Source organism: Hyla sarda, chromosome 2 (genome assembly GCF_029499605.1).
Source record: "Hyla sarda isolate aHylSar1 chromosome 2, aHylSar1.hap1, whole genome shotgun sequence".
NCBI classification, from domain to species: Eukaryota; Metazoa; Chordata; class Amphibia; order Anura; family Hylidae; genus Hyla; species Hyla sarda.
In genome coordinates, this window is record NC_079190.1 from 204861976 (window position 1) to 204889310 (window position 27335).

Below are 27335 nucleotides of genomic sequence, written 5' to 3' on the forward strand. Positions count from 1 at the left end.
ATATATTCGGATATGGATGCAACTACCCTAATAACAGGGAATGCATTGACCAACATACGTACTGCTTCTTTCTAGCCTTTTCAAGTACATTGTTCCCATGACTAAATCACAGATTCTAGACTAAATTAAATTTAGCTTAGACATTGTACTTAAAATGTGAATTACAGCTTTCACGTTCTTCAACAGATAACCAGTACAATGCCTTTACTTGTTGTTGAGAGATGTTGTAGTACCCAACTACAATAAGATATTTGAGTATAGAATCGTACCGGTCATTCCTCACTGAAGGGATCTAGTCATGCTTCTCTTCTACTCATTTTTTACAAACTCAAACATATAATTTGTAAGTGTATTTCTTTGTGTTTTCTAAGGCTGGGTTCACATATATTAGTTGTCCGGCATAGTTTCCCTCCTCTATGCACTTAAAGGGGTTGTGCACTGCCCTAATTTTTGGAGCTTCGCTCACAGCGTCCGGAAGTTCATTACTCTGAACGCTGTGTGCGGGCTTCCGTGTTCGTGGACGACGGGCGTGACGTAACGCCCGGTCCCTTGCCTGCCACCTCGTGATGTCTCACCCGCCCCCTTGTGACATCACGCCCGCCCCCTCTACCAAAGTCTATGGGAAAGGGGTGTGGCAGCGGTCCCGCCCCCTTCCCATAGACTTTCGTTGAGGGGGTGGGCGAGACGTCACAAGGGGGCGGGCGAGACGTCACACCCGGCGGCTACGAACACGGAAGCCCGCACACAGCATTCGGAGTAATGAACTTCCAGATGCTGTGAATGGAGCTCCGAAAGTCAGGGCAGCGCACAACCCTTTAAAGGAAACATATGCTAGAACTGATCCCATTCATGGGACAGTTCACAATCATACAGCGTCTCAATTTTGACACCGGATGGTTGAACCCCCCCTCCCCCAATCATGCACTTATCAGTGATAAGTCTTAATGGTGGGACAACACATTTACCTATTTGACAATTATTAATCTGCCCCATATGGTAGCCGCTACATAAGGTTTTTTGTTTTCATATCAATATTTCCTGTCTTTCCTTTGAAATCATCAAGCAGTAACGTTTCACTTTATTATTTTATTACCAGGTATCTGTTCTTTGTGTGATAAAAGCATCAGTATTGCCATATGACATATAAATAGAATGCAACCTGATTATATAAATATTTTCTGCTCAATGGAACGGATCAACACAATGCAGACTGGAACAAACCACATGCTGACCATAGCTACTAGATATCTGTCAGTGGATACAGTTTTTTTTTTTATTGCATCCAAATACAATCTAATGTGTATGATAAAACCATCTATTCGGTGATATCTTCTGTGCAGAAAAGTATTGGCCTTCATATCCCTTTCTTCCTCTAGAGATTGGTGGCTCCAAAGATATCCAGTATCCATAAATCTCTTCTATTTACAGAACGCAACATTTTTGGGAGGTATAGCCTGCTTTATGTCTATGGCTATGACAAAAAAGAAATTCAAAAGGAATAGCATTTCCTCTGTAGCAAACAGCTGCTAATAAGTGCTGGAAGGGTAAATAATTTTTAATAGAAGTAATTTACAAATCTGTTTAAAGGAGTACTCCTGGAGAAAAGTTTTTTTTTTAAAGGGGTACTCCGGCGCAAAGGCATCTTATTCCCTATCCAAAGGGGATAAGATGCCTGATAGCAGCGTTCCCGCCGCTGGGGACCCCCATGATCTTGCACACATCACCCCCCCGTTAGAATCAGTCCACGGAGTGTGTTCGCTCCGGGTCTGATTACTGGCGATCACGGGGATGGAGCATTGTGACGTCACGCTCTGCCCCCATGTGACATCACGCCCCGTGTGACAGCTGTCAGGTACAGTCAGGTACAGCTGTCACGCCCCCTCCCATAGGCTTGCATTGAGGGGACGGAGCGTGACATCACACAGGGGGGCGGAGCCGTGACGTCACAATACTCCGTCCCCGTGATCGCCAGTAATCAGACCCTCCTTTTGATAGGGGATAAGATGTCTTAGTGCCAGAGTACCCCTTTAAATCAACTGGTGCCAGAAAGTTGAAGAGGTACTCCGGTGAAAACCTTTTTTCTTTTAAATCAACTGGCTCCGGAAAGTTAAACAGATTTGTAAATTACTTCTATTAAAAAATATTAATCCTTCCTGTACTTATTAGCTGCTGAATACTACAGAGGAAATTCTTTTCTTTTGGGAATGCTCTCGGATGACATCACGAGCACAGTTCTCTCTTCTGACATTATTATAATAATAATAATAATGCTTTATTTATTGTTGTCCTAAGTGGGATTTGAACCCAAGTCCCCAGCACTGCAAGGCAGCAGTGCTAACCACTGAGCCACCAAGCTGCCCTTAGAATACATCTGCTATGCATCTGCTATGCATCTGCTATGCATGGTTGCTAAAATTGACAGAAATCACAGCAGAGAGCACTGTGCTTGTGATGTCATCAGTGTTCCAGAAAGAAAGGAATTTCCTCTGTAGCATTCAGCAGCTAATAAGTACTGGAAGGATTAAGATTTTTTAATAGAAGCAATTTACAAATATGTTTAACTTTCTGCCACCAGTTGATTTAAAAGAAAAAAGGTTTTCACCGGAGTACCCCTTTAAACAGATTTGTAAATTACTTCTATTAAACATTATTTACCCTTCCAGCACTTATTAGCAGCTGTTTGCTACTGAGGAAATGCTTTTCTTTTTGAATTTCTTTTTTGTCTTGTCCAGAGTGCTCTCTGCTAACACATGATGCCCAAATTAGGAACTGTCCAGAGCAGGAGAAAATCCCCAAAGCAAACATATACTGCTCTGGACAGTTCCTGATACAGACAGAGGTGTCAGCAGAAAGCACTGTGGACAAGACAAAAAAGAAATTCAAAAAGAAAATAATTTCCTCTGTAGCATACAGCTGCTAATAAGTACTGAAAGGATTGAGATTTTTTAAAATAAGTAATTTACAAATCTGTTTAACTTTCTGGCACAATTTCATTAAAAAAATAAAATATAAAAAAAATAAAATAAAAAAGCTTTCCACTGGAATACCCCTATGTAGATGCAACAGCAGTTTCTATTAATGTAAAAGGGGATAATGTTACCATTTATGACATTCACAAATTTAGGTAAATGTATCAGTCAGGTTTAGGTAACTAAATTAACTTCATGATTTTTATTTTTAACTTCATTTTATAACTTCTGTGACCGCAAGTATTTAAATGAATGTTATACACAGGATAATGAACAATGGATCTGACAGAAAGCTATAACTTGCTGGATTTAACCTGGCTGGATCGAGGAAATGTCATGTTACAACATGAAGTCCTGTAGTAAGGTTATCTTTTCTGCAGGTACAGCATTCTCACATGAGTGATAACTCACCGACTGCAATGATACATGCTGACTACAATGCATGACAGATTCCATGTCTAGTCAATGTATAACATCTTATTCAATGCAATTATATTAATATTACATTACCAACAATGTCCTAGAAGCAGCATAGTACTGATATACATCATAGACAGCTATTTTATGTGAGTTATCCTTACTAAAGGACACAACATCAAAACTATCTAACAGCAACAACGTATCAACCATTATAATTGATATATTTTATAAAGCAAGTAGATAGCATAGTTGGTTGGATATTTTTTAAATAGACCAGGACACACGGCTACATGCCACTTCACCCATCCTACCTTGGCACACTGGTTTTACAGCACTGCTCACCCTCATGAACAGCTTCCGCCTCTGTACATCAGATGGGTAGTACAATGGGCATATTACTGCGCAGACACCTTGAGAAAGATTCTGCTGATCTGTGATTATCACAAGTGCCTTAAAGAGGTACTCCGGCCCTGAGACATCTTATCCCCTATCCAAAGGGGACCCCCGCAATCTTGTATTTGCCACCCACCTGTTTGAGCTGCATGACCGTCACACCCCCTCCCATAGACTTGCATAGCAGGGGCGGGGGGTGATGTCACACGGGGGCTTAGTCGTGATGTCACGATACTCCGGCCCCGTGGTCGCCACCCGGCTGTTTGTGAGCTGGCACCATGGCATGCAGCTCAAACAGGTGGGTGGCGAATACAAGATTGCGGGAGTCCCCAGCGGCGGGACCCCCGCGGTGAGACCTCTTATCCCCTATCCTTTTGATAGGGGATAAGATGTCTGAGGGCCGGAGTACCCCTTTAAATAAGTCTTCTACTTATGTGAAAGTATTGGATTGTGTTGAAACCGTGTCAACCAAATCTAATGAACTAACTGCACTGTACTTTAGTAAATAAGTTCTCTATTGGAGAGTTATAGCTATTACTGAACAGAATAATGTTTTATCTGTGGACACACTGCCTACTCAGAAAAATTGCTGATTTACGTCATCGTATTCACAGGCATGGCCGGAAGCTCTTGCCATCTACTGTAAAACTGATGTTTTATTGTGTGTCTGAGGAGGGTTATTTAGTGATACTTAATGTCTGCTAAACTGTGGAAAATATGTAAATTCTTGGGGAACAGTTCCCAATCACATTATTTTTGCTGAGACCACATAAAATATCTAGAGAATTCAATTCACACAGAATAATTATATCTAAATGTAAAATGCACTGCAGACAGCAGAAGACATGTTACTGCTATGATACATTTAGATGTAACCAAAAAGCTGTATACTTGTAGACAAGAAAATATGAGTAACTCCTCCTCCTGTTACATGTTTTATGCACCTACCTACCACATGGTCGGGTTCATTTTTTTTTAACTGTAAGCATGTCCTAATGACACATATACAGTTTAATGCGATGCTCAGCTTGACAGAGTAAAAAGCCATGAAAGATGGAGAGGTGAGTGATTTTTTTTTTCATTGGGCAGTATGGACGTACAATAAGTGGGCAGAGTAAGTGGCCTAATACAATATGGGGGCAATATGGGAGGCTTACTGATATAAAGGGGGGGGGGCTAATGCAGTATTCAGGGCATACTACTATATGGGGGCCTAATACAAAATGGGGGAAGTATGGGGGGACCTAACTTCTATATGGAGGCAGCATGGGGGTCAAATACAATATGGGGAAGTATGGGGGCCTACTTCTATATAGCAGCAGTATAGAGTCCTACTACCACATAGCACAGATGAAGCCTACTGCTATATGGGGGCACAGAGGAGGTCTACTACTACATACGAGGAACAGGGGGACCTAAAGGAAGGGGAAGAAAGACAGGTGTGTTGTACAGGTGTGTTGCAGGTTTTTAAAAAAGATGGCCTATCTTCATGATGAAGCATTAATATTAGATTGGTGGTGGTCAGAGTCCTGGATCCCCCACGTATCAGCTGTCCAAGGCCATACATTGAACCCCAACATATAAACAATAAATTATCCTTACTTAGAGCCCACACTGTGTATTTCTCCTGCTCCCTACAACCTATTATGGAAGTTCATGGGTAAATCTGCTTAAGGTAGACATAATGGACATATATTTTTTAAAGATGAGTGAACCAAACCAATAGAAACTGAATTTGGTCAGAATTTCAGCAGAACCTGCTAAAATAACATTAGGCACATGGCAGAAAGGAGGGAGGAGAATCTCAGGTAAAAATAAATATAACCTCAGGGAATCCCATAATGCCTTTTTAACAGCTCTCCCAGCAAATCAGGAGGCCATATAGGATTGATGTAGAAGCCACAGCTTCAGCAGCAATTTTAAAGATAGCAGGTATTAAGTATAGATTTCTGTGAGGGACACTTATCATTGAATACAGACTAAAGTAGGACCCCACATATTGTAAATTGTAGTAAGGCAGCAGAGAGCGTTCTGCGTTGGTACTGAAGGTGCAAAATCTGTTTTAGTTGGTTTAATGCACCAGTTTTTTTGTTTTACACTAATTGTGAAAAAGCTGTGCATAGAGGGTTTCCTATCACCTGTGTGCACTTTTTAGGATGCCATTCCTGTTGCTATGCCCCAAAATGGGAATAATTTTTCACGACTTGAAAAAAGCCACTGCTTCTTCACTTTCCAAGCACAAAAACAAAAAGGCCAAAAGCCATTTTTAGAAAAAAAAAACACATTGCTTCTTTTCGATACCTCTGCATATAAACACTGGCAGACATCTGCCTTCAAAAAGGAATCATTTTGGGGAAATAATTAATAAAAACACACAAATCCAATAGTGCAGTGTGTTTTTATTCACCTGTGCCTATGCATGAGTCCTCAGAACGTCTTTAATAATGAAAATAGAAAAAAGTGGAAGGTCCAGCACATTGAAGTCCAGGGTAAAAAAAATCTGTTTTCTTTAATACATAAATATAAAAACATTAAATGGAAATAGAAAAGTATATTCTGCATGTAGCAGACCTGATCTCCAAAAAGCAGAATATACTTTTCTATTTCCATGTTTTACACTCCATTGCTGGATTTAATGTTTTTACATTTTTGTATTGAATATAACAGATTTTTTTTTACCCTGGACAACGTGCTGGACCTTCCCCTTTTTTCTATTTTCGTATGCCTATATAGTGGCATGCATCACATCCTTCTGTCAAAGCTATACATTGGGAAACCTACTGTGATTTAAGATGCAAACAGAATAGGAACAGAGGCTGAGAAATAACATGCCTTTTGGTTCATATTTACTTCTTAAAATATAAACTGTGATCATCAATTTTGCAAGTTGGGAAGATACAAAATAACCAGGTTTAAGAACCAGAGAGCTGACTTTGCTGCTTGTATGTCATAATAATATATTATGGTGTAATATAGAGATGTGTTTAAGGTTAAATTATTAGGTTTCAGCTTCTTCATAATTAAGAATAACAAATTGCAGACAGTTTCTCCAGGTTAAAGCTGATTGGTCGCTGTTCTATTGGTGTCATTTAAATTGCTTCACTTACACCAGTGTTCACACGTCTCCTGCCCCATGAAGCAGACAACTTTACAAGGTGAGAAGCTACTAACACTTTATTGTTTATCATTGGAGGGAAAAGCTACTATTTCAATATGTCATCAAAGAGAAGCTCTATTTGCCGTCATTGTACAGAATACACGGAGAAATAGTTCTAAAAGCCATCTGATATAATAGTTTTAGAAAAATATATTTAGCTACAAGGGTATTCCTATAATACTCTTCATAAAAATCCACATATCTACTCTAACACTGCCTCTTACACCGTGCCAGTGTTTATACAAGCACCAATGAATAGAAGTTGTCATATGTAACATTTTTTATTTTTTTTTTTATTCCTTTACCCCAACTCCCAATAAATAAGATGGGCTTATGAATAAATAGGATACAATCGAAGAAGAAAGTCCAGCGCCAATGGGTAAGTGGATAAAAATTCACAGGCTTTATTGATTTCTTTAAAACTTCAATTTATAGGCATGTACAAAAAGGCAAAGGCTCAGCTTGACGCGTTTCATGGTATCCCACTTTTTCAAAAGCATGCTGCAAGTATTCCACACAATTTTAAAATAGGTAAACTTCTTAGGAAGTTGATGCTATCAGTTCCCTTAAGCTTACCTATTTTAACGTTGTATGGAATACTTGCAGCATGCTTTTGAAAAAGTGGGACACCATGAAACGCGTCAAGATGAGCCTTTGTCAATTTGTACATTCCTGGAAGTTGATGTTTTAAAGGAATCAATAAAACCTGTGAATTTGTATCCACTTACCCATTGGCGCTGGACTTTCTTCTTTGATTGTATCCTGTTTTCCACTGCACCATGGTATCCTTGCGCTGGGTCTTGTTCCGAGGTCGGAAGGTGAGCTGATTATTTTGTTCTTACATATAATTAAATAGGGTGACCTGATCAAACATATTTTTACATTTTTTCAACAATGGGAGTGAATGGGATTATATAGTCAGAGGATGTGAATGTTTAACACTGAGGGAAGTGGATTAGGCATACACACCCCCAGACTCTATAATCCCACCCATTACTTTCTAGCAAGTTTCATTATCAAGATTAAGTTCATACCCATCTGACTTTTTCCATGAATTGTCAAACAAAATATAAACGCACATATCTCAGGAATGAGAGGGTGTGTAAAAAAACTGTAACAGGTATGTGATCAGGATACCCTAAGCTATTTGTTGACAGCAAAGACTTATTTTAGGGGGTTGACCACAGGTCCTCTTTAAAGGGATTCATTTCTTCCTCAATGGCGAGAATAAAAGCACAAAAACACCCTTATAAGCCAAGGCCACTCCAGAATGAACCAGTCACTGCATAGCTTTGCCGTGAATGGCTCCTAGTATTGCAGCATAGTCTTATTCACTTGTGCTGTTGTACTCCACACAGTGGCTGATCAGGAGCTGCACCATAGAGAGAAAATTCGGAAGCAGCCTTATATAGTTATGGTGGTAGGGATCCTAGTGGTTAGACTATCAGTGATCTACCATTACTTTTTAAGTGGCATTACCTTTGTAAGTTTCACAAATAATTGTCGCAGTTTACTAATACTGTCTAATTCTTAGGCTAGGTTCACACTGCTGAATCTATGGCAGAAAGTTTCCGTCCAGAGATTCCGAGTGCGGCCAGCGCCGACGGAATCAGTTGGCACTAGGACCGTGCCGACACTGCAGTCTCCAATAGATTGCAATGTGTTCCACAAGTATTTCCGCCAGAAGAATGAGCAATGCCATTCTTCAGGCGGAAATTTCTAAGCAGATTTTCCATTCACAAATTCCACTTCACAAATTCTGAAGTGTGAATTTGTGAAGGGAAACCCATTCACTACACTATACATTCTAGCAAGCGGAACCAAGCCTTAGACTAGATAGTGAAGAATGGGCCAGATTTAATTCCGTGGTTCAGGCTGATAAATTTGGAGCAACTTCAGACTCTAGTCTAAGGACCCTATTACATATCCCCACACATGGTAGATCAGTGACTGTTTAGGCTAGGTTTTCACACAAGTTTTTTCTTACTTAAAAAAATTGCAGTTTTTGAGCCAAAGTCAGAAGTGGATCCAGTAGGAAGGAGAAGTCCTTCCTTTATATTTCCCATTCCTTTTGAATACCCTTTTGACTTTGGCTCAAAAACTGCAGTGACAGTTTTTCAAAAAACACTAGAAAAAAACCTGTGTGGAAACCTAGCCAACTATTGTGTCAGGAGGGCCACATTAATGACCCTTGGATAATTTGTGCAGATCTTTGTTGCCATTAAGTAAGGGCTGCACAGCCCCTATTACACAGGGCAATATCAACACTTTAAACTAAACACACACCACTTCACAACCGCTGCATGAAGTTGTAAAAAGTATAAAATGTTTGTGAATTTTTTATGCCACAATATTTTTCTTCCCAGAAAAACATGACTTTTCAATCTCTAAAGAATATATATATAGCACTAGACAACAGCAGGCTTTCTATTCACTGCACCCAATAACAATGGAGAAGTCTGGAAAGGAACCAAAAGGAACTCAGGACATTGCCAATGGATTTTCAGCACTTCACTCCACAGAGTAGATCAAGCTGTCATAAAAATTGGAAAATTCCTTGATTCCTACAGAGCTCCATGCTGTGACACTTGTATCTTTTGTATCAGATATCATACCATACATGGCTGACAGCACATACTACCTAGTGGTATTTTTATAAATAGTACTGGTGGTCTATCCTCAAGATAGGTCATCAATGGCAGATCAGTGTGGTGCTGACATCTGGCATCCCGTCGATCAGATGTTTGTCAGAGCCACCATGCATAAATAGAGAAAAGATTCAAAAGCATACAGCTCCATACACTGTGTAGTGGCCATGCTTGGTTACTGCACCCAAACTGTAAACTAAAAACATAGGGCGGGAGATTTAAATAGTGTAAAGAAAAAGTAGAGCAGTTGTCAGTGGTGTTAAATCAGATTTTAGATATCATTCTCATTTACTACTTTTCATTTCTAGGTATAAGCACATTCCAAGATAGCACATGCCTCCTAGTCTTTATCAACATGATTTCAGCAATATGGTCTGCTGATACATTAAAGGAGTTATCTAACCTTTAAAAATATGATGGCCTATTCTTAGGTACCCCTATAAGTTCTCCAGCCTCTTCTATGTTAACCTCGGCTGTAAATCTGTACATGCATACTGTATTATTTGTAGCAGTGTTGGGAGATATTGTCCAGGACAACACTACAATACCTTACACTGCTGCTTCCAATACAGTGTTTGCAAGTAGGGACTATATATATATATATATATATATATATATATATATATATATACATATATATATTTATATCTTAAATAGGCTTCAGCATTCGCTCAAACGCCATGGCCTCTTGTGACTGGCAGGAGTGGTTGGAGTTGCAACCCATGCCGATCTGATATGTTAAATCGATTCTGAGGTTAGATCATCCTTAGGATAAGACCATAGGACATAGGTGAAATTAATGTAGATTTTAAAAACCACAAAGACTACATTATCAGCGAGTTTTCCTTTGTTTGAAATCAAGCAGCAAACCCTTGGATAAAGATCAGTTCAAACAAAAAAATACTGAAAAGTTCAAACCCTGCTATAGTAATTTTTGTCATATGTGTAAAGGTAATATGAGACACAGACATTTTTTCAAATGGAATCCTTAGATATACTTAAAATGCAGGTGAACAAAGCCCCATTAATGTCAATAGAAGGTCTAGATGAGGATTATTTTCTGCTTCAAAAATAGTCACGTCCATTCTTGAAGCAGAAAATCTGTGATTATTTTGCATGGAATTTGCTACTGAAATAAACCCCTGACATTTAATGTCCCAATGATGAATGGGCTTTTGTGGGCGAATCAAATTCCTTGTCACAATTTTTGCTATGGAACTTTCAATGTGTAAACTGAGCAGAAGCCTTGCATTGAGATCAATAGGAGGCTGCTGCATTCCAAGTGGAACGTACATAGTGTAAATGGGACCTTAGAGTGAAACCTCAGAGTTTATAGAGATAGACATTTTAAGGGTTTTATGTGTCTGCAAATCTTACCCTGAATGTATAAAAATGTGAAAGACCTGGAGCCGACGTGCACATTTTAGCTAACTGTATTTAAAAAAATATATTTTTGATGTTTTTTAGGCATTTCAAAAATCCATCATAGAAATTGTTAACCAGTGTGCCTTATCAATATGCAGGCTGCCTAATGGGATATCCACCTGCACGCTGGCTAACAAAAACCCTCCAGTTTAGTATCATAGCATTGAAAAACAGAGAAGAAACAGTGTTGCACGTGCCTATGAGCGATAACTGTGTTTACATTTCGCCTCAACGCATTGCTTTCTCCAGCATACTTCACCGCCCACTCTTTTCCACATGCCTGCTTCAAGAGCAGCCACACAGGCAGCACTGGGTAACACTGTGACACGTGCATAGTTGTGCAGGTGTTTCATGAGAGCTGCATTTGGAAACAATAAGCAAAGGTTTCCATTATACCGTACTCCATACCCTGTCGGTGCTATTCTCTTCTGAATGTATCATTTAAGCTAAAGTAGAATTTATAGCTGCAAGTTTTGTGTAAAGTATGTATTTCCAGTGAGGGTACAATTTCAGCTGCCTCCAAGTCAATGAAGGGGAACTACTATAAAGTGACCAAACAAATGATCTGTGATCCAGTCCCATGTATTTAGGAACAAATATGCGCATAACCATATGTCAAAAATATGTCCCTAGATCTGTTTATGTCTGCTCCTTGCCCCAGCCCAGGTAAAGTGCAATGTTAACTGCACAGTGATATATTCATGCTATACAGTGCTGTTACATTTTTGAATTACATATACTGTAGAACATGACCAGGAAAGTAACTAGAAAAGGTGCAGAGATACCAACTGTACCTGGGCTCTAGTGTCTGAGGGGGCCCAAAGACTATTTTACTACCTAAAGATCATAAATGGCACATGGTAGATAAGGGTCCTGCTTTTTGCTTTGGTACCCATGAGCTTCATTCTACAACGCTAAATAATATATCATACTTTGGATGAAGGACCATGGTATAGGTTTTAAAACCAAGCCGAATATAACTAAGCTACATTTGTATGATTTTATTGACCTCAGGACAGCTATAACCCTAAAGACATGTCAATAATGTTGATCGTTCAGGGTTTGAGTGTTCACCACTTATCATTAGAACCCATCAGAAGAAGCGTTCTCCCAATGTCTATTCACACGGCAGAATTTCCGCTTGCAGAATTCTACCCAAAATTACAGCCCCATAGACTTCTATGGGATTCTGCACTCCCATTCACACTGCTGAATTTCTACTTACGGAATTCCGCAAGTGGAAACTCAGACGTGTGAATGGGAGTGTGGAATCCCATAGAAGTCTATGGGCTTTAACTTGAGGAGGAATTCTGCAAGCGGAATTCCACAAACGGAAATTCTGCTGTTTGAAAAGACCCTTAGGGCTTCACTATCCAACACCGATCTCTAGGACATGTCAAAAGTTTTGGTATATGATAGGGACACTTTAAAGTTCTGAAAACCCTATTATTTTCCATGTACTTTTTAGAATTGTATGTAGAATAGTGGATGAGCATATATGCTGCTGCTCCATTCACTCTTGGGGAAATGACCTCCTTTTCTGTGACTATTGAGGGTCCTGACCACATCAATCAGATATAGTTATATCATATATTGTAGACATAGGAGACTTATAGAAGTGCCTGTGTTTGGAAGAGAACTTTATTAGTAAATAGCAAAATGATAAGATAAAGGTAATGTGGAAATTGGGCATTGACCTAAGAAAATATGTGTATTATTATTTAAATATGTTTATAGGGATTGTATCAACCTACAGATGTAGCCTTGGTTACTGTGTTGTGTTGGGATATTCAAATACTACAGGGATCAAGATAAGACGAGTAATTGAGGAACAATATTATGTTATGTTATGTTAGGAGTGTAGTACAATATCTAAGCACGCCAAGGATCAAGATGAGTTTGGCTGCATTGGTATATATTTCTTATTAATACCAGATAGTGATAGCATATTTTATTAATTCTATTTTTGGTACACGGTTATGAGGGTAGTCGCCTTGCCTAAGCCCGAGCTGCTATCAGCATATAGAGATCTTCTTTACAACATCCACATTGATCATAGAAATAAAATAGTCAGGAGATTCTATGGGAGAGTGTTCTTGTCATGCTGTGTGACCCGTGCAGTAGTCATTGTACAGGGAAAAGGGGAGCTTCACTATTACCTACTGTGAATAATATCACCCTGTTATTTACTAAAAGGTTTCCATAATAATAATAATAACATTATTAGGCTTAGTGGTCAGATTGAAAACTGCAAAATTTCAGGATTTATTTTTAGAAATGAATAGTGATGTGAACCTCTAAAAAAAACACCAAAAATGCTTACAAATGTTTTTAACATTGCTATTTAAATAATAGGTGCTTTTCTGATAGCACATTAACTTCAACTGAATTGTTCTTACAGATCAACAATACTGACATCTTGTGCCATCATGAAGTCTTGGATTATGTTAACATCAATCCTTGGAGCAGCTTTCTCCATTCCAGTAAGTTTAAATGATAATCATCATTATATTATTTAAAGGAATAACACTCATGGGTTAAAAGAACAGATGACATATAAACAGATGATGCCAAAAACATTTTTTCCTAAGTTCTTCACGGTTTATAGTAACCATTTACTCCTTCTTGTCTATAAGGAAATAGGTCAGTCAAGCGGAATTCTAAACTTCATTTCCACTTGACTGAGCTAAAAATTTGGTAAATTTAGCTATTTTTAAGTATCTTAAAGCATTTTGAAATGTTTTTTTTATTAACCCTACCCATGCAGCTCTCTCACAGACTAGATGAGGAGTGATTGTGACACTGCAGAAATGACTTTAGACTTGTATCCCCTGTCATTTTATCCCCTAATCTCATGTCTTCCCAAAACCTATGTCCCTCTGCCTCGACTCCCCTGATCCCCCACACCCTGTGTCGCTCTGGTCCCAGGGCACGGAAAAAAAATTAAACAAGAATGCACTCATGTAACAACATTAACCAAATATAAGATCCGTTTTACAGCTAAATTCTGTATATGGTCCAGCAAACGCTGCACAGACACCAAAGAAGTAGAGAATCTTGTCAAATATGTTCTCAGATGCCCTCAAAATATAAAAAAAAAAATGTCTCTGGATAATAAAGATTTTTAATGAAGCTGTTATTTAGGTTTAGTTTAAAAAAATTAAATGATATAATGTATTTGGAAATACCTGCCTAAACAGACAATTTTAATATTACATCACTACAGGATCAGACAAATCCCAGGAGTCAGGTATCCCAGTTTATAGGGTACCATATTTTATTACAAACACATTAAAGCAAACCTGTAAGGTGATTCATGCTACTGTACTTGGAAGCAGGATATGAGGAATAGAAGGTAACCTTATGAATTCCTGAAAAAAGAAGCCGGACTCCTAGGAGAGACAATGAGAGTCCTGATAACCCCACGCTCAACGGCATATTGACAGCCATGTCTGTTTACATACTGATACAGTGAAAGCTGTCAATCACTGGGTGATTGGGATAATCAGGACTCTTACTGTCTGTTCTAGGAGTCCTGTCAGGATCCACAATGTTTCTTACTCCTGCTCCAAATCACATGACCCTATATTTCACAGCATTCACCGTCATATCCTGCTTTTAGATAAGGCAGCATCAAGCATATGACGGGTTCACTTTAAGATTCTTTTTCAGACAGCCCAATGATCTCCTAAAATCATTGTGCAGGTATTCCTAGTATGCATTTGCCAGATCTCTGCAGACTTAGGACATCAGGTGGATAAGCCATCTGTGGACAATATTCCTGACTTAGCACACAGACATAGAGATGATAAGTGCAGGAGGCACCCATCCATGGGCAAAAAGGATTTCAAATCTGATTATTCAACCTGAAGCATAATGAGAAAAAACATAAGAATAAAGCAAATCGTTTTGAAAACCCATTCTTCAAAATATCCTTACACTTTACCAAGAAAGGTTATAGGTACTATTGATGTTAGTATTGTTTGTGAATGGAGTGCTAATTTCAGTCCTCAACTTTAAAGGGACAATATCAAAATTCTTGTTATTTCTTTCATAACACCAGTTAGCCGTCGCGTCATGCAGGGAAGAACACCCCCTTCCAGCATACTGCCGTGGTTAGGGGATAAGTTATATTGCACTACAGTTCTCCTTTAAAGCATTTCTCTACTGAGCATTATTTAACCCTTATAAAGGTTTTAATCATCTCACTTTTCCTTTCTTTCCAATAGAATGCACTACATGTTTCAGGTGGGGAAGTATGGATTGAGTGGTGAGCTGAGCTGGCTCAGTACACAGTGGGTGCTGGTTGCTATCTGCAGCTGACACCCACCTTCAATGATTATTAATATTCACACCAACTATACAGTTAGAATGTATGTCAGTGGTAGTTTAGAGGTCTGATCTGCACCCCCTCCTCCTGATGTAATCATAGGGAGCCAATCAGATGCCATGGAAATAATACAAATTTTCCCTAATAAAAATGTAAAACAACCCCCCTCCCTTCCCATTTTCAAGGAAAAAATATACATGTTGCGTGTAAATTTGTTTATAGTCTATTAAAATATATATTTTTCTGGTTATGCAATACATCTTAAACTACGAAAGATAAGCTCTAATACAACTCAGTCTGTGAAAAAATTAAAAACCTTATGGAAGAAAAAATTTAAATTTGCCATGTTGTGAAAGGGTTAAGCCTCTCCTGATAACTTTTTAATGAGTGTGATGAGATTGAGTCTGATATGTTGAGAATTCTTGGAATATAAACTAGGTATATAAGAAGACTTCCAAATAAGGTACCGGACATTTTCACAGTATTTATAAGTGTCCCATGCTCTTCTATATTACTAATGTTATTTTATTTAATTGCAGCTTCCACCTCATCCCCAGCATCCTGGATATGTCAATTTAAGTTACGAAGTAGGAAAATAAGTGTTTCTCTATATTTCTTATATATATATTCTTTATCTTTTTATTCCTGCAGGAGATAAGCTGCTGCTAGGTTAACCTGACAGCAGTTTATTCTTCTCTTACAATTAAAATAAACATGCACACTTGGCTAAGCTGAATGTGCATGTGTATGGTGGTGTGGGAAAAATAGATGTCAGACGAACAAGTGGTAATATTCTATTGAACAAAGCAATGGCTAAGAGTAGTACAATCAGTAGAGAATATCCATTTTGTCTGACATTTATCTCTTATGTACGGTCACCTTTACCTTTGTTCCTTTATAAACACAGTGACCTGGGGAATGACATGACCACAATTATGCTATCAAATCAGTTTCCTATTCATTTTCATTATCTTAAATGATGAGAATTTGCAATTCCCTTTCAAGATGTGTACCATAACAGTCTCAAAGCAGATTTTATATAATGCTTCATTTCATGTAGACATAGAAAATTGTTATGCCCTTTGGGTGAGTCATTATAGAAATCAACAAAATGTTTCTTACTGCAGGCATTTTGGAGGATTTATCAGTCTAATGTGTATAATTTATATAATTTAATACTTCTATTTAGGAAATCAGGAGAGATAAGACATCTCACACAATCTCCCGTAACCGTTGTACTATACAACTACAGTGCAGAAATGTCTCTTCTTAAAGAAACACTAAACCTAGTGATGAAAGATACAAGTAAACAGAATATTCTTACCCCTACTGTTTGTACATATGAAGCATTTTTACAGGGTCCTGAAACAAACTGTAGAAATACTTCGGAGAACATAGGGGCCAATCTATTTTCCGATGGGAACTATTTGAAGGGGTGGGATTAAAGAAGTGGCAGCAGTTTTATAATTTAGGAAAAAACACATGACAGCCTGCTATGATTGTAAAATAACAAAATAAAGTATACTCACCTTGCCTGGTGCTATGCCAGTGCGCTGGTCCCTCCCGATTCCTCTGTTTACTTACCCTATTGAATTGTTGTCCCAACTCACCTGTTGATGTTCTGAACACACTATAACCAATCACTAAGGCTGCAGTGTGCTTGAAATGTCAAAGCAGAGAAGAGTAAATTAAAGGTTAAACAGAGGAATTGGGGCAGACCAGAGTGCCTGTGCTGGATTGGGCACAGTGGGTATGTTTTTTTATTTTGTATTTTACAATGCTAGCAAGCTGTCATGTGTTTTTTCCTCAAACAGAATACCCTTTTAACAATATTTTTGCCTACCGCTAACAAAGCAGAGAAGGGAGGCTCTTGCTCTAATCAGATGTCTTAGAGCCAAACACAGGACAGTGAAGATTTCAAGAGAGACATGGATGCTATCCTAGTCAGATGTCTTAGAGTCAGACACAGGATAGTGAAGAATTGGAGAGAGCCATGGATGTATCTTTATACGTTTCTCAGGGTAAATGTAATATCAAACGAATTAGGATCACAGAAAATAAGGTGATAAAGGCAGGAAGAGGTCTTTAATGTTCATGACAACAATATTCTTAATTTATGAGTTCATTCATGTATAAATATATTTTTAGTGGAACTTTTTCATGTTGTACAATATTTCAGTCAACTGTAAATACAGAAGGCTTTTATCTGTGCTCATTTATATGGCAGGTGTTTTGTCACTTTGCTTACAAGTTTAGTAGTTGGGGTATGTTCACATTGAGGAATTTGGCACGCAATTCTAACGGAATTCAGCGGTGTGAACCCCTAACATTAGTGTGAGTGAGTCGTCCACGGACCCATTCCCACTACGGAATTCACGCCGCTGAAAGTGTTCCGCGGAAGAAAGAACATGTTCATTTTTTATGCGGAAGTCTGTGAACCCTGCATTGCCATTAATGGTGATGGCACATGGCCATGCCGTCCTACCGCCAAAGTATTTTGGTAGTGGCCATCAGATGGAATCTCCGCTAGTGGAATTCTGCGAGGGGAGATTCCGTTCACATTACTCAATGTGAACATACTCTTGCAATGTAAGGCCTAAAGCAATAATCTTATGACTGAATATTTGCTATATTTCCTTGCAGATACTGACACCTTTAAAATGGTACCAGTCCATGTTGAAGCATCAGGTGAGACGTTTCATTGTGACTATTGTGGTACAAGTTTTTTTCTTATCAGATTCTTAAAGGAGTACTCTAATGTAAAACATTTACCCACCATTAGCACTGATTCCCTGAGTTATATAACACTCCCAATTACCTCTGTAGCGTTCCATGAAAGCATCCATGTTTTCTTGCAAAACCGGAAGTGCAGCCTCTCTCAGTGGATTATGAGTGTCGTTCCACACCATCTGTGCGTCCGCGGCCATCTTTGGAACGAATTGTCATCATGACTTCGTTCCTCCTCTCATTTAGCCCGCCCCCGCAAGTGCGATCCTGTCACTCCCCAAGTTGCATATTCATAAATAACTTTGTTTACTTAGCCGGCATTTGCTGGGCTGAGTAAACGCCTCAGCAACCTCCCTCCAATCATCAAGCGAGTACAGCGCATGCGCACTCGCCTGCATACTAGGACCGGGCATGTGATCAATTACAACCAGTAATATAACAGATAGTTACGTCGCCGTAACTATCTGTTATATTCACAAAGCAACCTACGCAAATACATGTCTCTAAACATGTAGGCAGGGGAGGCAGAGGGGGAGGAGATGGCGTAGTGGCTCGGGGTGGGGTTCGGGACAGGGGAAGGCAAAAAGGAGGCAGAGAGGGGCGTAGTGATGAATATTATTAGGGGTGGGGAGCAAGAGTGAGGGAGGGCTTGTGGGTGAAACATTCTTAATCTTATTTTCCTGATGGCCTATCAGTGAATAATGGCCTGTCCTGTGGTTAGGCCATTAATCATATTAGATAGGTAAACTCCCTTATACAGAGTACCTGTCATGATCTTCATAAATTTTTTAATTCTCCCAGTTCACTCCCCCCATCATGATAGACCACCCCTCCTATATTTTTATTGTTTTTTTTCAGTTTTCTACCTTGATATTGTGCAGTATCTTGATATTGCAAGTCTCAGTCAGCTACACACACTGGAAAGGGGCATTCCCCAGCAGGTTTGACATTATCTGAATCATTGCTGGGGAGAACTTTCTCCCTCACCCTTTCTGCTACACAAAAATGAAAGCAGTTCACTGTGAGATGAGCTGTGATTGGCTAAGGCCACAACCCCACCCCTCCCTCCAAAGCAGAAATATTCAGCTCTATACACTCTGCTGAGCTGAGGTCCCATCTGCATTTCCTGACTTTCGTCTCTGTCAGACTGCTGCAGGTGACAATCTGCAAGCAGTACTGCAGGCAGGACCAGAAGGAGGACCCCTGGTGGCCAAACTTTTTGGGGTTTATTTAACACCAAAATGTATGACAAAAAAGAAGTATATTAGAAAAGTAATTCAAAAAGGCTAATCTATAACATATTAATTTTTAGTACTAATGGCAGGTATAATTAAAAATCTGTAAATCATGAGTATAATATGAAGATCAGTTTACTTTCAAAAACATCTACTAAAGAAGTATGGAAAAGTAAGAGCCTCTATTTGGCACACATACTACAAGCATTGTTCATAAGTAGTTTGCCCCCCTTTCAAAAAGACAATTAAAAAAACTTTCTGTCTTGATTTGCTGTTTTGTAGTATCCTTCTTATGGCTATGAACCGATGTCTGGATGGCTGAAGAATCCAGTGGCTCCCATGTCTCCAATGATGCCACAACAACCTCTCCCACATCCACATGCAATTCCAAAACTACCATTACACCACCCGATGCTAATGCCACAACCACCAATGATTTCCGCACCTGGCCATCATTCTCTTTTTCCTCCTCCCCCCTCACATCAGTTAAATCCAACTTACTTGACAAACCCTGAAAGTCAACAGCCAACACACATACAACCTATGGAACCACCAAAGCCTGACCTTTCACACCAACCTGGTCAGCCAATTTACCCGAACCAAGCACAGCCTCCTCTAGTTGAAGAAAGACCACTTGAGCCATGGCCACCAGTAAGCAAGACTCAGTTAGAGGAGCTGGTAAGAATCAGTCAACTAGAAGAAGAAAACCAATGCTTAAAGTTAGGTTTTGATGACCAAATTGTACCATCAGATTCCAATAGTAGGACCTATTGCTTATTTAATCTTGAAAGAAAAGGGTACTAATGTGACCTGACTTGTAGGGTTATGGAATTTTTCATGCTTATTATAGAAAGAGCATTGACCTGTGTAAAGCCTTTGAGCCATTACATTCCCAATCAACTAGACAAAATTGAATATGAAAACTGTCATAGTCACTGGTAAATACAGACTGTTGGGTATTTCAAAACGAATCTGTCTTACAAAGGAAACACTAAGGTGGCCCAATAATAAAATAACATTACAGACATATGGGAGAAAGCAGAAAAGCAGATTCTTTTCCCAAGAGCAGATGAGTATCGAGTAATTTAGAGGGACAGATCGCAACAGCATATGTTTATATTTTTCCATCCCAAAATAGCAATACTAATTAAACAAGTACAGGAAATAGATTCTGTAAATGTACAGAATGCTCCTCTGTGTCACAGGAACCACTGTAAACTACTACTTAACAGATTATCAGGGTCACTGCAAGTAATTCCACTTGTGGCCACTGGACAGAAACCATGCCTTTGTTTTATTGTCTTTGGCCTAAATGTATGATAAAATATTGGAATTGTGGTAGGTATGATTAAGAAGTAATGATTACACTGCATGTATTTACAGATGTTTCTAAGCATAGCATACACAGAAATACACACATAAATCATACAAAAGACAGAAAAAAATAATTTGGGTCCCTAACTGTTATAGTATAAGGGTACGTTCACACGTACAGGATCTGCTGCATATTTTTGCTGCATATTTTCACCAGCTAATTTTGCTACCCATTGAACTCAATGGGTAACAAAATCAGCTGCACAAAATCTGCAGTAAAAATATGCAGCAGATCCTGTACGTGTGAACATACCCTTAGGGCACAACTGTCACCAGGAATATGCCTGTGAAGCTGCACACACCCTGTGAAGCTGCACACAACTCAACAGCCAGGGCACACACTAAAGTAAGTGACTCCTCGTTGGACTCCAGTTCACCCACACTATCACCCAGTATATTGGGTTTAGTGGGGGTGAACTGGCTGACAGTTTTCATTTAACTGCCAATGTGGACTTCTCCTGGTTCATTCTTGTGATCGGTTGGAGTCCAATCAAAACTTTTGGAATGTTTCTACAACACATCAAAAGTAATTTTTCATGAAAGTTCTTATTTAAATACAATGGGGCAAAAAAGCATTTAGTCAGCCACCAATTTTGCGAGTTCTCCTACTTAAAAAGATGAAAGAGACCTGTCATTTTCATCATAGGTATATCTCAACTATGAGAGACATAATGAGAAAAAAATCCATAAAATCACATTGTCTGCTTTTTTTTATAATTTATTTGAAAATTATGGTGGAAAATAAGTATTTAGTCAATAACAAAAGTTCATCTCAATACCTTGTTATATACCCTTTGTTGGCAATGACAGAGGTCAAACGTTTTCTGTAAGTCTGTAAGGTTTTCACACACTGTTGCTGGTATTTTGGCCCATTCCTCCATGCAGATCTCCTCTAGAGCAGTGATGTTTTGGGCTGTCGCTGGGCAATACAGGCTTTCAACTCCCTCCAAAGGTTTTCTATGGGGTTGAGATCTGGAGACTGGCTAGGCCACTCCAGGACCTTGAAATGCTTCTAACAAAGCCACTCTATTGCCCGGGCAGTGTGTTTGGGATCATTGTCATGCTTAACCCCTTAAGCACCAAGCCCATTTTAACCTTAAGGACCAGGCCAATTTTATTTTTGCATTTTTGTTTTTTCCTCCTCACCTTCTAAAATCCATAACTCTTTTATATTTCCATCTACAGACCCATATAAGGGCTTGTTTTATGTGTGACCAATTGTACTTTGTAATGAAACCTATCATTTTATCATAAATTTTACGATGTACCCAAAAAATTATTTGCACATTTTGGAAGGTTTCGTTATCACACTGTACACTTTGCGTTAAAAATGACGTGTTCTTTATTCTGTGGATCAATACGATAAAAATTATACCCATGGCTAGATAGTTTTTCTACCGCTTAAAAAAACATCTAAAATCACCCTATTTTGACCACCTATAACTTTTTCATTTTTCTGTATATAGAGTGGTATGAGTGCTCATTTTTTGTGCCATCATCTGTACTTTTTATCGATACCACGTTTGCATATATAAAACTTTTAGCTAATTTTTTATAAAAAGTTTTGGGAATAAAATGTGACTAAAAAGCAGCATTTTTGGATTTTTTTACGTTTATGCCGTTCCTCGTACAGGATCACTAACATTATATTTTGATAGTTCGGACATTTACGCATGTGGCAATACCAAATATGTTTCATTTTTATTGGGGGAGGGTATTTTTCACTTTTTTTTCAACTTTTACATTGTTCCACTTTTTTTTTAAACACTTTTTATAGTCCCCATAGGGAACTATCTATAGCAATCATTTGATTGCTAATACTGTTCAGTGCTATGCATAGGGCATAGCACTGATCAGTATTATCGTGATCTTCTGCTCTGGTCTGCTCGATCTCAGACCAGAGCAGGAGACGCCGGGAGACGGATGGAGGCAGGTGAGGGGACCTCTGTCCGCCATTACAGATGATCGGATTCCCGTGGCAGCGCTGCGGGCAATCCGATCATCTATTTTAACATGCGCACTGCCACAGATGCCGAGATCTTTACTGATCACGGCATCTGAGGGGTTAATGGCAGACATCCATTACATTTACGTCCGTGGTCTTTAATGGGTTAAAGACCCAGCCATATTTCATCTTAAATGCCCTTTGCTGATGGAAGGAGGTTTTCACTCAAAATCTCATGATTCATTCTTTTCTTTACACGGATCAGTCGTCCTGATCCCATTGAGGAAAAACAGCCCCAAAGCATGGTGTTTCCACCCCCCATGCTTCACAGTAGGTATGGTGTTCTTTGGATGCAACTCAGCATTCTTTCTCCTCCAAACACGACTAGTTGAGTTTTTACAGAAAAGTTCTACATTGTTTTCATCTGACCATATGACATTCTCCCAATCCTCTTCTGGATCATCCAAATGCTTTCTAACAAACTTCAGACAGGCCTGGACATGTACTGGCTTAAGCAAGGGAACACTGTATGCATACCAAGGTGCTGTATTATTGAATAGGCAAAACATAGTCTATTTGATACTACTTTTGCTCTCCTTTACACTTGTCACGATGCCGGCTGGCAGGTAGTGGATCCTCTGTGCCAGAGAGGGATGGAGAGGACCGCGCTAGTGGACCGGTTCTAAGCCACTACAGGTTTTCACCAGAGCCCGCCGCAAAGCGGGATGGTCTTGCTGCGGCGGTAGTGACCAGGTCGTATCCACTAGCAACGGCTTACCTCTCTGGCTGCTGAAGATGCTGAAGATAGGCGAGGTACAAGGGAGTAGGCAGAAGCAAGGTCGGACGTAGCAGAAGGTCGGGGGCAGGCGGCAAGGATCGTAGTCAGGGGCAACGGCAGGAGGTCAGGAACACGGACTAGGAACAGACAAGGGAACGCTTTCACTAGGCACAAGTGCATCAAGATCCGGCAAGGGAGTGCAGGGGAAGTGTCTAGATATAGGGGAGTGCACAGGTGGGAGCCAATTAAGCTAATTGGGAAGATTGGGCCAGGCACCATCATTGGTGCACTGGCCCTTTAAATCGCAGAGACCCGGCGCGCGCGCGCCCTAGGGAGCGGGGCCGCGCGCGCCGGGACAGGACCGAGGGAGAGCGAGTCAGGTACGGGGGCCGGGGTGCGCATCGCGAGCGGGCGCTATCCGCATCGCGAATCGCATCCCGGCTGAAGGCGGGACCGCAGCGCACCCGGTCAGTGGATCCGACCGGGGCGCTGCAACAACGAAGATGAGGCGAGCGCTCCGGGGAGGAACGGGGACCCGGAGCGCTCGGCGTAACAGTACCCCCCCCCTTGGGTCTCCCCCTCTTCTTGGGGCCAAAGAACCTGAGGAAAAAAAACTCAGTTTTTCCGTGATGAGGTCCGATGCAAATTAGGAGGGGTTCTGTGTGGAAACGTACGAGACAGTCCAATCTTTTATTGTAAAAACAGTAGAGGGGTCTGGCGAGACTGGTCACAGGAACGTAGAACCTGTTGATGAGAGAGGCCAAAAAAATTTTTCCTGCAGATCCGGAATCCAAGAAGAGCATAGTAGAGAAGGAGAAGGTAGAGGCAGATATCCGCACAGGCACAGTAAGGCGTGGAGAAGCAGAGTTGACATCAAGAACTGTGTCACCTTTGTGCGGAGTCAGCGTACGTCTTTCCAGGCGGGGAGGACGGATAGGACAATCCTTCAGGAAGTGTTCGGTACCGGCATAGTACAGGCAAAGATTCTCCATGCGGCGTCGTGTCCTCTCTTGAGGTGTCAAGCAAGACCGGTCAACTTGCATAGCCTCCGCGGCGGGAAGCACAGGAACAGATTGCAGAGGACCAGAGGAGAGAGGAGCCGGGGAGAAAAAACGCTTCGTGCGAACAAAGTCCATATCCAGGCGAAGCTCCAGACGCCATCCGGAAGAACGCATGTCAATGCGAGTGGCAAGATGAATGAGTTCATGTAGGTCAGCAGGAGTCTCTCGTGCGGCCAGAACATCTTTAATGTTGCTGGATAGGCCTTTTTTAAAGGTCGCGCAGAGAACCTCACTATTCCAGGACAACTCGTAAGCAAGAGCACGGAACTGAATGGCGTACTCGCCAACGGAAGAAACACCCTGGGCCAGGTTCAGCAGGGCAATCTCGGCTGAAGAAGCTCGGGCAGGTTCCTCAAAGACACTTCGAATTTCCGAGAAGAAGGAGTGTACAGAGGCAGTGACGGGGTCATTGCGGTCCCAGAGCGGTGCGGCCCATGACAGGGCTTTTCCAGACAGAAGGCAGAACACGAAAGCCACCTTAGACCTTTCAGTAGGAAACTGGTCCGACATCATCTCCAAGTGCTGGGAACATTGCGAAAGAAAGCCACGGCAATACTTAGAGTCCCCATCAAATTTGTCCGGCAAGGACAGGCAGAGGCTAGGAGTGGCCACTCGCTGCGGAGGAGGTGCAGGAGCTGGCGGAGGAGAAGATTGCTGGAGAAGTTGCGACTGAAGTTGGTGCGAAATGGTGGACATTTCCGACAGCTGACGGGTTAGAAGGGCGATCTGTCGGGCTTGCTGGGCGGCCACCGTGGTTAGGTCAGCGACAACTGACAGAGGAACTTCAGCGGGATCCATGGCCGGATCTACTGTCACGATGCCGGCTGGCAGGTAGTGGATCCTCTGTGCCAGAGAGGGATGGAGAGGACCGCGCTAGTGGACCGGTTCTAAGCCACTACAGGTTTTCACCAGAGCCCGCCGCAAAGCGGGATGGTCTTGCTGCGGCGGTAGTGACCAGGTCGTATCCACTAGCAACGGCTTACCTCTCTGGCTGCTGAAGATGCTGAAGATAGGCGAGGTACAAGGGAGTAGGCAGAAGCAAGGTCGGACGTAGCAGAAGGTCGGGGGCAGGCGGCAAGGATCGTAGTCAGGGGCAACGGCAGGAGGTCAGGAACACGGACTAGGAACAGACAAGGGAACGCTTTCACTAGGCACAAGTGCATCAAGATCCGGCAAGGGAGTGCAGGGGAAGTGTCTAGATATAGGGGAGTGCACAGGTGGGAGCCAATTAAGCTAATTGGGAAGATTGGGCCAGGCACCATCATTGGTGCACTGGCCCTTTAAATCGCAGAGACCCGGCGCGCGCGCGCCCTAGGGAGCGGGGCCGCGCGCGCCGGGACAGGACCGAGGGAGAGCGAGTCAGGTACGGGGGCCGGGGTGCGCATCGCGAGCGGGCGCTATCCGCATCGCGAATCGCATCCCGGCTGAAGGCGGGACCGCAGCGCACCCGGTCAGTGGATCCGACCGGGGCGCTGCAACAACGAAGATGAGGCGAGCGCTCCGGGGAGGAACGGGGACCCGGAGCGCTCGGCGTAACAACACTGATGTATGTCCTATTTGTGGGGTAGAATAAAGTGTTCTGCCCCAACTAAAAAAAATGTTGGCTGCATCATACGTTTTCTGGTAAAATTAAAGGTGGTATTACAAAGTACAATTGGTCGTGTAAAAAACAAGCCTGTCCTATCCAGAGGAAAAATTGCTGAGTTGCCCATAGCAACCAATCAGATTGCTTATTTTATTATTCAAAGGCCTTTTAAAAAATGAAAGAAACAATCTGATAGGTTGCTATGGGCAAGTCAGCAACTTTTCCTCTGGACAGGTTCTGCTAAATCTCCTCCACAGTGAATGCCATTTAATTGAGTTCTTAGGGTATTTTTATATATAATTATTATATATAATACATCTATTCGGTAGTATTATTCAACCTAACATATGCCTAGTTTTCTATTTTAGGCTTATGGATCATATTTTAGTCTAGTGCTTTACAAGTTAGGTCTAGTGCTCTACAAGCTAGGTTCCGATTGGCTGCTGTAGGAGACAATATTGTTTTCTTTTTTAAAACAGTTGTGATACAATAGGGCAAATTTATATAAAATTACTAATTCTTAAGACAGTGTAAACCTAGACCTTGTCTATGAATGCAGCTTATATATCACAGAGGGGGAGATTTATCAAAGGATTTAGACTGGTTTTTCCTGTCTAAATTTGTCGCACAGAAAGTCGCAGTCTAAATATGTGTGATATCAAAACGACTTTTCAGCGACAAGTCGCATCGGCTGAAAGTACGCTGAAATGTCAGACCATGCTGGAGCAGGTTTAAATACAGTCTAAAGCATAGATCCCGAAGTCCGTGCACAGAATTTATCAAGAGCCGTGCGCCTTTTGATAAATGAGGCGCACAATAGACCGTCCTAACACTCTGTAGTTTGGTCTATATTGATGCGGGACATAGACAACTTTGATAAATCTCCCCCAGTGACTTTGATGCTTCTTTAGACTGTCTAGGCTAATTTTAGACCAACTATAGGCTTACTGTACTTCAAAATGGTATGGCACAGTTTCACAGAATAGCCACTCCCCCTTTTCTGGAAAACTTTTTTTTTTTACATAAGAAAATTAATTCTACTGGTCTACAATTGTGTAAATATGTCTATTTTTTCTCATTTAATTCTAGGACTAGCTTCCATTGGAACAGGGAAAAAGGAAAGACATGCAAGAAAGTACTGACATTTCCGACATTTTGGTCAAAACAATTTCCCATTTTAACTGTTAATGTAACTGCAATGAAAAAAGGAAAAATAAAACACATTTACAAATATGTAAACTAGCACCTTGTGTTTAGCTATTTTTTGGTAGGTATTTAAATAATTACA

The 27335-nt window shown here is 40.8% G+C and overlaps 2 protein-coding genes across 4 annotated transcripts in view; one reads left to right on the forward strand and one right to left on the reverse strand.

Moving 5' to 3' along the window:
* The window catches only part of ARHGAP6 (Rho GTPase activating protein 6), a 582024-nt gene that overhangs the window by 130638 nt on the left and 424051 nt on the right, over positions 1–27335 (reverse strand). The gene's annotated exons all lie outside the window — the stretch shown is intronic.
* Positions 6819–27267, forward strand: AMELX (amelogenin X-linked). The gene is made up of 6 exons (XM_056556169.1): positions 6819–6937; positions 13414–13495; positions 15882–15929; positions 17986–18030; positions 19587–19982; positions 27137–27267. Exons 2-6 carry the CDS (start codon positions 13442–13444, stop codon positions 27140–27142), a joined length of 549 nt encoding a protein of 182 aa, XP_056412144.1. The 5' UTR covers positions 6819–6937; positions 13414–13441; the 3' UTR covers positions 27143–27267.

Bases quoted from the DNA above. Each gene is read 5' to 3' on its own strand.
- AMELX (XM_056556169.1), top strand. From the start codon at position 13,442: ATGAAGTCTTGGATTATGTTAACATCAATCCTTGGAGCAGCTTTCTCC. The intron at 13,496-15,881 runs GTAAGTTTAAAT...ATTTAATTGCAG, and splicing joins GAGCAGCTTTCTCCATTCCA to CTTCCACCTCATCCCCAGCA. The intron at 15,930-17,985 runs GTAGGAAAATAA...ATTTCCTTGCAG, and splicing joins ATGTCAATTTAAGTTACGAA to ATACTGACACCTTTAAAATG.